The 13658-nt window shown below is 33.5% G+C and overlaps 2 protein-coding genes across 12 annotated transcripts in view; one reads left to right on the plus strand and one right to left on the minus strand.

Moving 5' to 3' along the window:
• LOC136033171 (GRB10-interacting GYF protein 2-like) overlaps positions 1-13658 on the minus strand; it is a 461255-nt gene that overhangs the window by 239372 nt on the left and 208225 nt on the right. The gene's annotated exons all lie outside the window — the stretch shown is intronic.
• Positions 1-13658, plus strand: part of LOC136033177 (b(0,+)-type amino acid transporter 1-like) — a 48864-nt gene that overhangs the window by 20604 nt on the left and 14602 nt on the right. The window contains exons 3-4 of the mRNA XM_065713871.1: positions 9880-9983; positions 11250-11346. Of these exons, the coding sequence (XP_065569943.1) occupies positions 9880-9983; positions 11250-11346 (201 nt within the window). The remainder of the gene's footprint in view (positions 1-9879; positions 9984-11249; positions 11347-13658) is intronic.

A 13658-nucleotide genomic window follows, 5' to 3' on the forward strand; every position in this document is an offset into this window, starting at 1 on the left:
ATTTCTGCATTCATCATATTTCTGCATATTTCTTTGATATTTTTGCATTCACTTCTGATGACATCATTGCAACGTTAAACGTCATTTTGTTTGATTGCATCATGTAACGTCATTTTTCTATTTTCGTACCCTGGTGGCAAGTTGAAAATGGATCAACTACATAACAGACTTGTAATTTGTTTCAATCCAACTCGCAGATATGCCCTTTCATGTCAGTAATACTTCTAACTTCTATTCTGATGATAAAATCGCATCATCAGTTTGTTGAATATATCATTGAATGTCATTTTATCTGTTTAAAAGAAAAAAACAAAAAAAAAACAAATGTGTTACCCTTTCATCAGTTTTCGCTGCATGATCGCGAAGTAAAAGTTGACAAAGTACGGTTCGTAATTTCTTTAATTTCACCCCTTGCGACTGCTTAATTCTTGCTGTGCAGTAGGTAATGCGTAATTGGTTAATATACAATTTATTGGTACTACGTATTGTACCGACCCCGCTTTGTTCTTGATCTGTTGCAACCGGTCTCTCTGTGTGCACTCGGAGATAATCAGCTTACCCTGAGTGACATAAACTACTATGCCGGTAAATTTAATTAAATATTTAATATATAGAGTTAGTTAGGCTAGGTATTTAATATGATGCATTCTGCGTGGCCTGCTTTCCATAATTCTCTGGTGTAGTTTCCATATTTTGTTATTGAAGTCTTATATTTTCATCACATTATGGTATATTTCATTATGTATAACTTCACTTCTCGAGTGTGGTCGGTATAATACGTAAGTACCGATTTGGGAAAGCGTTATGGGTGGCCTACTTTCTATAATTCTCTGTTGTAGTTTCAATAATTTTGTTACTGAAGTCATATATTTTCATCATATTTTGGTATATTTCATTATGATTAACCTGACTTCACTTCCTGACTGTGATCGGTATAATATGTAAGTACCTATTTATTATAGACCATTTTCTGCCTTCATGTCTCTTTTCAAACTCTCTTGTGAATGAGGTGTGAAATATTATGGGTTTACTGTCTTCATGTCTATTTTTTAACTCTCTTGTGAATGAGGTGTGAAATATTATGTGTTTATTTATTAAAGCAAAACCACAGTAAGCCAAAGCCTTGCCACAAAAGCAAAGAAAAAAGAAAAACACAAAATAGTAAGGACAAATATTCTAACAATCATAACAAACAGAATAAAAATAAAGCAGTCATACACAAAATAAAAAAAAAACACAAAATAGTAAGAACAAATTTGTTAACTAATTACAAGAAAAAAGAAGCAGGCATACACAGAATAAGAAACATAGAATAGTAAGGAACAAATCTGCTAACTATTCATAACAAAAGAATACTAGGAAATATAAATTTTTAAGTTAAGATATTATAGTAACACTTATACTCTTTAGTACTGGCAACATTACAAAATGTGATATGATTCAAATATGCATGATAGACACATGGAAGTGTTATATTTAATTATTTGAGTTATTATTTGAATGCATAGATGTATTGTATATTAATATGTTTATTGAAACTCCTTAGCGTATATAAATCTCCACTATATATATTTCCAGATTTGGATGCAAATGGTTTCTATCACATAACCAGAGTTGGTTATGTGATGGAAATTTTCAGTTCTTAATCCTAAAATTTCCTATATTTTAATTTAATGCGTCTGATTTTTCCAATGAACTTTGACTAAAATCCTTGATTTGCGACTCGACATTTTGATGTCCCAGATACCTATTTTTTTGCGGGAAATCCAGGTAAATCTCCGATTTTCCTTCAATTAGGTCGGTAAAACTAAAGTTTGTTTTTCGATACACGGGTCATACCTCTTTTGATATAAAGTCGGCGTAGCACCTCGCTTAATTTTTTCCCCAAAAAAGCAACCGAAAGAAATCAGAGGTACCGATTTTAAATTTCACCGCTCAGGAAATCAAGAAAGTAGCATAGATGGCATGATAAGACTGGTAAAGAATAAAGCGTACCAGCGGGATCCTTATATCCTAGTTTTGGTACTCAGCATGTCCGCTAAATTCATACACACGATTGCTCTACCTTATATAAGGAAAATACTACCATATCAACAAGGCCGTATCCAGGGGGACAGTTAGTGGGTTTGAACCCCCTTCCCCCCCCCCCCAAAAAAAAAACGTAACAAAATGAATATAAAAAAAATTTGTTATGCGGTTTTTGAAGTTTTTTGTAACCCCCCAAAAATTTTGTACTCCCCCCAGGAAAAATTCTGGATATGTCTCTCCATGCCATCCATTTTATTGATTATTTTCCTTAGGCTACTGGGATCAATAAGCATCAAATCCGATATTGAATATCTTTGGGATTTGAAATCAGGAACCTGTACCCCAAATTCTAGGTCAGAAGGAGCACTGGACCAGATATAGGGTCTGAGGGATTCAACCAACTTTATTATGAACCAACTGATCATTTACCTATCCGCATTTTTCTCATCTCGGGAATTTAGGGTCCACTCTCTTTGAAACTTGGAGATTTGTTGGATATTTTTATAATTCTCAGCATTTTAATGTTTCTTGTTTATTATTTTTAATTTTTTTTTTTTTACTTGAAATAGGCCTAAAATTAGATAATATACTAAATGTTGATGAAATTAAGTCACATCAGACTGACATTTTAACTGGAAAAAAATCATTTTTCACCAGGATAAATCAATGACATTTTACTCTTTAATACTGGCAACATAGCAAAATGTGATGATATGTTAAAATATCTGTGACAGACAATGATGTTTATTTAGACAGACAAAAAGTTGTTTTGTGCCTGAGCCACAAAATATTGCCAAGTTTCCAATGCATGTATCTGAAAGTTGGAGCATATTAGCTCCGACAACATTGTTTTAGCAGGTGATATCTCTTCCTAATAAATAAATTTGTCCCGGAAATATAAAGAATTAGCGAAGAAACCACTGATTTTTTGAATTCCTGATTGAGTTGCCCTCTCGTAGCTAAGCTAGCTAAAACTACATCTACAAGGGCCTGATTATATTAGATTAAAAAAAGCACTTTTCAAACGATAGTAAAGAGAGCTATTAAAATGTGTTAATGTTCAATAGGTACCCAATCTTATCTTGTGAAAGCAAGCAGAAAAACACGAAACACTAGATGGTGTCGGAGTCTTATTTTAGACTGACGCCATTTTCCAGCCTTATTGATTGTCTAGAATCTTTGGATAGGACTTAAATCCACCTTGTCTATGTATGTAAAGCATAGATACTGTCGGCTGTGCTATAATAGACTCAAACTTTTCACACACAATCTTTCATTTACATTCACTTGAATCAAGCAGGAATGCACGGGACAGCTTTTGAAGAATTTGACACAGAGAAATATGCAAGAAAAGACATTTTTTAGTTCCTGATAGAGCTGCCATTGCTTGGTTGTTGCGGCAAGTTCGCCTTCTATAATAAGCACCTAATAGTATTAGATTATAAAACGTGCCTTTTTCAAACAAAAGTAAGGAAAGACATTAAAACGTGTTAGGGTTCAATAACGCCCGGTTCAGGTTTCTGAAAACAAACAGAAAAAACATCAAACGCCATATGGTGCTGCTCTCTTTTTTTTAGACTAACGTTTTCGCTGTCATCAATATCTTCGGATTGGACATATATCCACCTCTCTCTGTGTCTATAATGCAAAGACTTTGTCTACTGTACTGTGTGATGATTTTGTAGACTCCTCAACTAAATTTTCAGGGATCACGCAGGAATGGCTAGGACACCCGGAAAGATAATGAATTTTACAAGAAAAAAGTTGATTTTCATGAACTACTGATAGGGCTGCGCTGCCCTTTCATGGTTACGCTAGCAAAGATTACTTTTACAACCACCCTTAGTTATCACCTATATTAGTTCTATGACTATCTACCTTAGTTCTTCTGCCCTAGGAATGACGCTTCGACGGATGATAAATAGACTTATCTATTAACAAATGAACTAACACCATTTATATACAATCCTAATAAGGAGGCTATGCAAGATTTGCCTCTCACTCAATCAGACAGTCTGTCTTGGCTCTTCTACAATTAGTCATGGCTTAGTATATTTTTGCTGTGGTCAAATTCTAAGAAATAAAATCCTAAGTACGAGAAATTTCCAGACAAAAGAGAATTTCCTCTACTACTAGATCCTACTATTACGGTGTTGCCTATGAGTCCGTATCATTCAGTGAGATCAATTGACGGTCTTATTTTCATATTAACATAAAGCAAAATGTGAAAAATATGGGACTTTTCATGACATTGTTTTTTCACACCCTAACTGGGAAGGTAGGGCGTGTCTCATGGTTTGGAAATACATCTGTCCTCTCGCAAGGGGTGAAAAGAATCATGCAGCATTACTTGGGGTTTTCAAAAAATAGCTCCGAGGATATCTACTTCTGTGAGTTGTTGTGGAAAAAAACGATCAATCGTTTTATCAGCTTTTAGCTAATACTGCATTCGAAAATCGGTGGCCTCTTCCTTCACCAGTGCTCTAGAAGCTTACACTACGCAGGCTAGGTAGGGGAATTGTTAAAATTTTCTCTGGAGTGAGCTAAGATAGCCAGAAATACATTATGTCTTTTTGGACAAAATTTTCACTTTCTGTAAATTTTTGGTTCTCTTTAAGGGTTGTGGTTAAAGACCTACCTTGAGTGTGTTTTTATAAGAGATGACCCGATAATTTTGTCTTGATTTCCCTTATTGTTTGTGTTTTTATGGCATGTGGTGTTACTTGCTTTGCTTTATTTTCTTTTGCTTGTAAATTAAGACTTCATTTTCCATGAGCTGGCAAGTTTTGTCAGCCTACTGAGATGATGTTGTAGGTTTCGCCTATACTGCTCACTTGCATTAAGGAAACACACATACAAAATATATTCAAACTCTGGCCAATTTTATCGGTTTCCCAACAATCAGTTGTCTATACTGCCCACATTAACGTCACTGACACTGACGAAAATTAAAAAAAAAATCCAAATTAAAAAACTACCACTATTGCTACTACTATTAACAACTCAGTTGAACACCAAGCCACCAGACGCTAGCACAGCTATGCTCACACATCCTCCGCTCTGATCAATTCAAAGCCTCCCTACTTACACCCCCCGAAAAAGGTTCAATTTCCATTAAATCCTTCCTTAAGACCTCATCCCATCCCAATAGGGCATATAACCTGCTCTTTGTTTAGCCCTAGATAGTTGGCCGAAGAGTACGATCTTTGACAATCATTCATGCTTCATCCGAAGAACGTGTCCTAGCCATCTCAACCTTTTTATCATTGTAGCCCTAGAAAGTGGGAAAGAACTACATTTTTTTGTACAGCTTACTGTTTGAAATACGGCCAGTCAGACGAACACCCAAAACAACCCGTGAACGATTTCTCTGGAAAAGATCAAACAAATCCTCTTCCGTCATTTCGACGATCCACGCTTCAGAAACATACTTGAATACTGTTATCTCTGAGGCTTAAAAAAATAAAATGAAAACTGTATAAATTAGGCTAAATCAAGAAAATTATACTAAGTTAAAATAAATCCAACAAGGATAAAACTGGAGTCGAAGGAGATAGTTTGCTTTCAAGCGATGTAACTCACCACTTGTCGTTCTTTTTACTGCCTTAAATTTCGTAAGAAAAACCTAATCAGGTTTTGCGATCTATTTACTGGATAAAAAATGTAACGGGTAAAGAGCAAATAAATAACGGGTAAAAACGGATATCAATTGTTGAAAAGAGGGCTGGATTATCTTTCTGTACCTTTTAATTCACACTTAAGATGTAATTCGACTCGCTTGTGAAACTGTTGTACAATAGACCAATTGAATTACCACATAGTATAGGGTTGTAGATTGTTTCTTCTTTGGTGACACTAATTATCTGCCAATCAAAATGGAGTGTGTCTTGAGCTGTTACAATAATACTTCTGATACCCTGTCTACAACTCATATGTAATAATTGTAAACTAAGGAAATGAAATACGCAGTAAAACCCATTAGACATAAAAAAAAATACCCTACATTTTATTTCAAAACTCGAACGAATCCGCCAGTTTTCGGAACAAAGCAGTTTAACAGTAACAGGGGACCGAGCTTCACTAGGTTGAGTGAATTTTAGACGTAAGAACAGAGTCCGACGAATTCCCCCGCATAAATTCTCTCCCTCCCCCTCCATGGAAAATGTTTATCGCAGAAATGTGATCCTAGCCTAGCCTGATTCACGAAAAAAATATTTTTTTCTCTGTAATTTTTCTAGAGTTGTATTGACATGCTTTCTCTTTTTTCCCCTAGTTAATTCGTGAATTGGTGCCCCTGAACTACATTAACGAAAACCAAACTCACTTTTGTAAGAATCATGTCCAATATAGCAGTATTTTTAGTTGTGAATTTTGTTAAGATCACTCTGAAAGAGACGCTTAAAACTGGATCGATACCTGCAAGTTTAATAAATTGTACGTATTTGGAACAAGAATGAAATAGAGATTCTCTTTATTTGTAACTAATAACTTTTAGTTATTATAATATTTTTATAATAAAGTTATTATAGCAACTAATAACTTTATTCCAATAAAAATACGGTTTGGCCCGGCATATTTAAGCCATGGCATTTTCCTAAATTCCCGAAAATGTTGTGTTTTTTACGTGTGTAATATTTTCTAGAAAACCCTTTTTTTGCTGATTCACTTCCTATAAATGGTTACAGCCTTGATTTACACCAGGTTTAACACCAATTTTTAACTAGGAGGCTCTGATTTTTAGTGGAATTTTTACTAAGTGTTTTAATTCGCCCCTGTTTTTTTTTCTAAAGTGACACGGGCAAAAAACAAGCAAAGCATAAATCAAGTCAATATAATGGTAGGCAATTTGGGAGTTCACCCCACTCCCTTCGTAAAAAGCATGAAATTTAGATGGAAGGGGAAGATTATATGGTGGTCTAATTTTTAGTCAAGGGATTTTTCTAAATTTCCAGAAATGGCGTTTCCTGGGTATGCACAACATTATATTTTTTTTTCTTGAGACGCTTCCTATAATGGGTTACAGCCATGATGTGCATCAGGCTTAACACCAATTTGTAACTAGGACGTTCTAATTTAAATGGAATTTTAATAAGAATATTGATTTGCCCCCCTTTTTTTTTTTTTTTTTTTTCTTTTTTTTTTTCTTTTTTTTTTTTTAAGTGACACGGGTAAGAACAAGGGAAGTTTAGAAGTTTTATTCAAGTCAATATAAGGGTAGGCAATTTGGGAGTTCACCTTACCTCGTCGTAAAAAAAACATGAAATTTAGATGAAAGTGGCCGATTATATGGCGGTCTAATTTTTAATCAAGAGATTTTCCTAAATTCCCAAAAATGGTGTTTCCTGGGTATGTACAACATTCTAATTTTTTTTTTTTTGAGTCGCTTCCTATAAAGGTTCACAGCCTTGATTTACACCAGGTTTAACACGAATTTTTAACTAGGAGGTACTGATTTTTAGTGGAATTTTAATAAGAGTATTAATTTGCCCCTGTTTCTTTTTAAAGTGACACGGGTAAAAAACAAGAGAAGCATAAATCAAGTCAATATAATTCCCAAATATGGTGTTTCCTGGGTCACGAGATTTTCCTAAATTTCCAAAAATAATGTTTCCTGGGTATGTACAACATTCTATAAAAAATCATTTTTTTGTTGAGTTGCTTCCTGTAAAGGGTTACAGCCTTGATGTGCACCAGGTTTAACACCAATTTTTAACTAGAAGGTTATAATTTTTAATATAATTCTTCAAATTAGTAATAATTTTCCCTAGTATTTTTTTTTTTTTTTTTAGTGACACGGGTAAAAAACAAAACACAAGCACAAAGCAAGTCTAATGGTAGCCTACCTAATGGTAGGCAATTTGGGAGTTCACCACACATCGTCGTAGAAAAACATAAAATTTAAATTAAAGTAAAATATTATATGGCGATCCAATTTTTAGTCACGGGATTTTCCTAAATTCCCAAAAATGATCTCTCATGGAGATGTACAACATTCTAAAAAATCATCTTTTTTATTGAGTCGCTTCCAATAAAGGGATACAGCCTTGGTATGCACAAGGTTTTACACCATTTTTAACTAGGAAGTTCTAATTTTAATGGAGTTTTTCATAAGAATAATAGTTTACCCCTGTTTTTTTGTTTAAAGGGATACGGGTAAAAAAAAGATAAGCATAAATCGACTCGACATAATGGTAGGTGATTTGTTAGTTCACCTCACTTTGTCGTAGAAAAATATGAAATATAGCTAGAATTTGAAGATTACATTGAGGACTCAATATAGTCACGAGATTTTCCTAAAATCACAAAAATTGAATTTTCTGGGTATTACGAAACTCTCTTTTTTTTAAGTCGCTTCCGACGAAGGGTTACAGCCTTGATGATTACCGGGTGGCCACTTATCTTGTCTGTTATTAGAAATATTATAAAGAAAGATTATAGACATTATAAAAATATTATTTATATTATAAATAAATATTATAAAACATTACAAAATTTTTTAAAAATAAACGTTATGATATTATAAATATTATAATTGAATATTATAAAAAATATTGTATTGTCGTCTCTACAATGAAAAAGTATATCCCCAGTTTGTGGTTTTCAGGTATAGAGAAAGAAGTTTCCAAAGTTTTTCCAAGACAAAACTTTCTGCCAAAGATTAAATAGGAAGAAATGCAAAAAAAATAATAATATGGTGGTTGGCTGAATAGCGGTGCTTGATTTTAGTAAATTATGTTTAAAGTTATGTTAAAAATAGGAATATGCCACAAAGCAAAATAGGCACCTCTCGTGTGTTTAAGATGAATATTCAGGGGCGATAATTAGTGGAAAGCTATCATTTTGTTCTACATTTCCCGAATCTTAGTCGGGAAAATCGAGAAAAACAACTTACGCCACCCCCTAGATTATGAAAATTACCTTTTTTGTATCTTCACTAATGAACTTGAGGATAAACATCCCTGAATTATCGTTAATCAGCCTGAAATTCGTAAAATAACAAATCAAAGCTTGTTAAGCCTGAGAATATGTACAGTTATGTAGAATATGTATGCAGAATATGTAGGTTATAACCTTGGCAGCTTCAACTCTCAATTACATACGATTAGAGCTTGAGCCATATGTGTTTTGAATGGGGATGGCCGACTCTGTTTCATTTCCTGCAAAATTATTCCTTTTAGATTCAAAGTAGTAATAGCTCCATTGAAAAAGTGTTGATATAGTTTATTCATCAACCTTGTTTCTTGAAAATCCAAATTATGCCCCTGATTTTTAAAAGTGGCATGATTAAGAGCAAGATGAGGATAAATCGAGTCAATAATGCTTGGATATTAGGAAGATCATCTCAACCCGTAACTGAAAATACAAAATTATGTTGGATTAGAAGTTGACATGGCGGTTCCATTATTAGTCACAGCATTTTCTGAATCCTCCAAATAGTTATTTCTAGGTATGTCCAACATTCTAAAAAGTTTTTTTTTTGTTGTGTTACTTCCAATAAAGGTTTCGATGTACGTCAAATGGCCATATTACCTCCACGGTGCTGAAAAAGGTCAGTCCCCCTCCTAACTGAGCCCTCATGAAATGACACTTCAGTCATCGTAGTATTATTGGTAAATTTTCTCTTGAATGTGATTCTGTGTCTGATAAAACTGAACGTTTATTGAATATTAACGAAGGCAGGCTTACGTGCAGGGAGGGGGACCCACCCTTGAAAAGGTTTACGATTACCCTAGCACCCTTTTGGACTTTGTTTTTTAAGTATCCCCCCCTCTGAAATAGATTCCTACGTTTGTGTCTGAGTGAAAATGCTTTCGGGGCTTTTGGTTGCTTATTCCTTCTATTCTTCTACAGACTTTTGGTGCAAGAGCGCTTGCTTCCTGGGCTTGGCTTATGCCGTTAGCTGTTTGTGTTTCTACATTTGGTTCTGCAAACGGGACGCTTTTTGTTGGAGGAAGGTATGTTTTTAGATAAGATATGGAATGTGTTTATATCAGCCAAAACCCCCCTTTTTTTTTTTTACTCAACATTTGATGCGGGGTGTGCTAAACCTAGGATTTTGTGATCAATGACATTTTATAAACTGCCCTTGATCTGGAAAGGGTTCGCCAATCCAACTTAAAAAATTTAAAACTTAAAATTAAAATACTTTTAAAGAACCTGTAAGTCATCCATACCAATAAACATTAGAATTTAGCGTTCTGCTAAATATCGGAGTTGTCATATCAGAGATTAATTATTATTCTGATATAGGCCTACATCAAAATAATATTTCAATTATTTTAATGTTAATAATTCAATTATTTCAATAAATATTAAAGTTTAGATTCAGAATAATTGAGAACCGTTGCAGTAAGCACTGCTGGAAAATGTTTTATCAATTTGGTAATTTACCTTTTGTGTTTTTAGAAATTATCTCACAACTCCTGTAAGGATACTAGTTTTTTCCTTTTTTTAGTTGCTGGTGTGGAGGCAGGTATCATTTTTTTGGGGGAGGGGGAATATATCTAACTATCATAAACATAGCAGTGATGAACCACGTGAAAACTGAGAGAAAATAAAGTTTAGTGAGGGGGCTATAAAATACTGATAAGTTGGAGGTTTAAATTCTTCCTTTCTTTTATTTTGCCAAACAAAAAGCTGTTAAATATTGAACAAGTCAAAGAAAAAAATTTTTTTTTTTAACAATATTATGTTTTGTTTCAAATTCTGTACTTTTTTGTTTGTTTTCTTTGTTTCTTATATCGTTTATCTAGCTTTTTTTAGACGTAACAATAAAAGAAGGTGCATCATTTCAGTCAGAAGATTTTCTTATCAACTTTCTAGTTTTTCCTTAGGATAAATAGGAAGGGTGGGTGGGTTACCGTGACTTAATTAAGAATTGAATGTATAATTTTTGAAGTAATTGAACCCCAAGTTTCAAGGATTTTGCCTGGATGCCAAGGCACACAAAAAAAAATCACTAAAAAAATAAAAAACATTATCATAGTAGCCATATTCTTGTCAACAGTGTAACCTGAAATATTCTTTGTCACGCCTTTTTCTTTTTTCTTCTGTTTGTTTTATTTTTTACTACTATGTAAGTTTAAAATAACTTACAAAAAGATAATCCCCCTAGCTTTGCTAAACTTCAATTATGTCTGTAAGTGTGTTAAATAAGTTAATTTAGACGTAGATAGAACTTTTCTTCAATTTATAAATCAAGGTTCTTCCTCTTTTTTTAGGTTGTCCTATGTTGCAAGCCGGGAAGGACATCTGGTTGATATTCTCTCCTATGTCCACGTTCGGAGATTGACTCCAAGTCCAGCACTTTTATTTAATGTAACTATTTTAATGTCAAAATAATTTCAGAAACATTGGGCTATTTCAAAGCAGATATGCTTTGCAACGTCCCCCTTTAATTTACAGGGGGGGGTGTGAATTGTGACTGTATATTCCTAAATTTTGCTCATTTCCAGTATAATTTTCTTCTTTTTTCGTTTGAAACATAATTCAAATCCTTTGTCTGGTCCTGCCAAAAATCTCAGAAAAAAGAATAAAAGAGAGTTTTCTTTCCTACAGTTCCTTGGTGAGTAGGGCTGAGAAATTAGCTGAGTAGGCCAAGAATAAATATACATACGCACTAATAACTTGAGGGAAGCAAAAAATCAGTGATGTAAAAAAAGATCCAATTGAAGTTCATTTCAATAAATGGGTGATAATTTAATACTAATAAGTATTAATTCATCTATTGAACTTTTATTAATACATCATAACCAGGCATTAATACCAAGAATAAATACTAATAACTTGAAGGAAGCAAAAAATCAGTGATGCAAAAAAAAAACCAATTGAGGTGCAGCTCAATAAATGGTTGCCATTTTCGGCATGAACTTGGTATAAAATTATGAAAAATAACTGATTTTTTTTTCTAGAAGTAGTATCAGGCTCAATATTTAGACTCGATAGCTTCTCGTTAATAATTGTAAAAATTATCAAAATATCAAAAAATTATCTGAATATTTTGGTAACATATACAGCGGCCGTCTTCAGCAGATGAACGAAAGCCTTCAGTCAGTTTATCTACTGAAAACTGTCTCTAGATATATGTGACCACACTATCCAGAAACTTTTGTGTTTTACTATCGAATAAAAGGACTTTATCGATTGAACTTTTATTAATACATCATAACCAAGGAGCGTAGTCTTCAAAAATAATCCATATATAATTCATAACACATATAATTCCAAAGTAATTCATAGTATTTTTAGTAGTAATAATTATTGCTTCAGATGTAAAATTAAAAACAAACAGAAAAAATGTGATAAACTTGGTAGGAATCCCATCTCTTGTAATTTTGTCAGGATCCGATAAAAATCACTCATTCTGGCCTTTTAAGAGGGTTGTATTCCTGCATGTTTTTATGTTTACATCTGAAGTAATAATTAGGTATTTTCGAAGACCACGCTGCCTTTTTATGATGTATTAATAAAATTTCAATAGATACAGTCCTTTTATTCGATAGTAAAACACAAAGTAACACATACAGTGGTAACATATACATATTTTAGGAACATATACAGTGGCCGTCCTGGCCGAAAAAATCCAATTAAATTACATGAAAATAGAAAAAGACGTTATGGGGTTTCTTGTGTGTCTTTTGAATACTGCCCTAAAAGTGAACAATATGAAAAGATTCGAGCATCATCTGCTACACAAATTATTACTGTCATCTATCTCATTCCTCTCTTTTGAGGGTCCCAAAGCCTCATTCCACTCCGCATTCCCTAGACATTATAATCCAGACAAAACAGTACATATTTTGAGCAAATCTATTAGGGAATTCAGATAGCAATTCGTTAAACTTCGTTTTAGTCTCTTTTCCTCACAGTATCGGTATGCATATCGCATAGCGTTTTATATACAAAACGGAATCTGTGTCATATTTATGTTTTTTTTATTGTTTAAAATCTAGTCTGCACAGAATAGGCCTAGGCTAGCTTGGGAAATCTTGGTATGTTCAGTAGGTTAATTAACTTCTAGCTGGTAAACCGACTTGGGACAGAATTTGTCTTTCTTTACCCTCGCTTTAATTTAAAAGCACTTGAAAATATGATTTTGCAGGGGATTCGGGTCAAAATAAGTCACCCAACGCTAGATGGCTTTGGTAATTTTTTTCGGTCCTTTTCAAAAACGTAACTTCTCAAAAAACGTAAAGAGCTCCTTTCAACCAAAATGACCGATTAATCCTCCAAGCGTAAAACTACCACAAATCAATAACAATAAATAACTGAGTCAAACTCAAAACAAGAAGAAATTAACACGAGTACTGAGAACCCCCATGCCTTCGCTTTCTCAGGACCAGAACATAATTTGCACTTTACTGAAAAAAAGCAACAAATTACAGTGGATTGTTAGTTTAATATACATATACGGATATTTATTTCTCAATGTCCTAATAATTTTTCATTTATTAAAATAAAAAATTCAAAACATTTAACATAAATTAATTTCAGTAAAGTGCAAGAATTTTCGGGGTTTGAGAAGGCCTGGGGCTGTCAGCCCTACTCACGCTAATTTCTGCTCTTTTTCAGTTTTAATCTGTGATTTATTGTAATTTATGTTCGTTTTGGGTTTATTTATTTATTGACCA

Source organism: Artemia franciscana, chromosome 11 (genome assembly GCF_032884065.1).
Source record: "Artemia franciscana chromosome 11, ASM3288406v1, whole genome shotgun sequence".
Lineage (NCBI taxonomy): Eukaryota > Metazoa > Arthropoda > Branchiopoda > Anostraca > Artemiidae > Artemia > Artemia franciscana.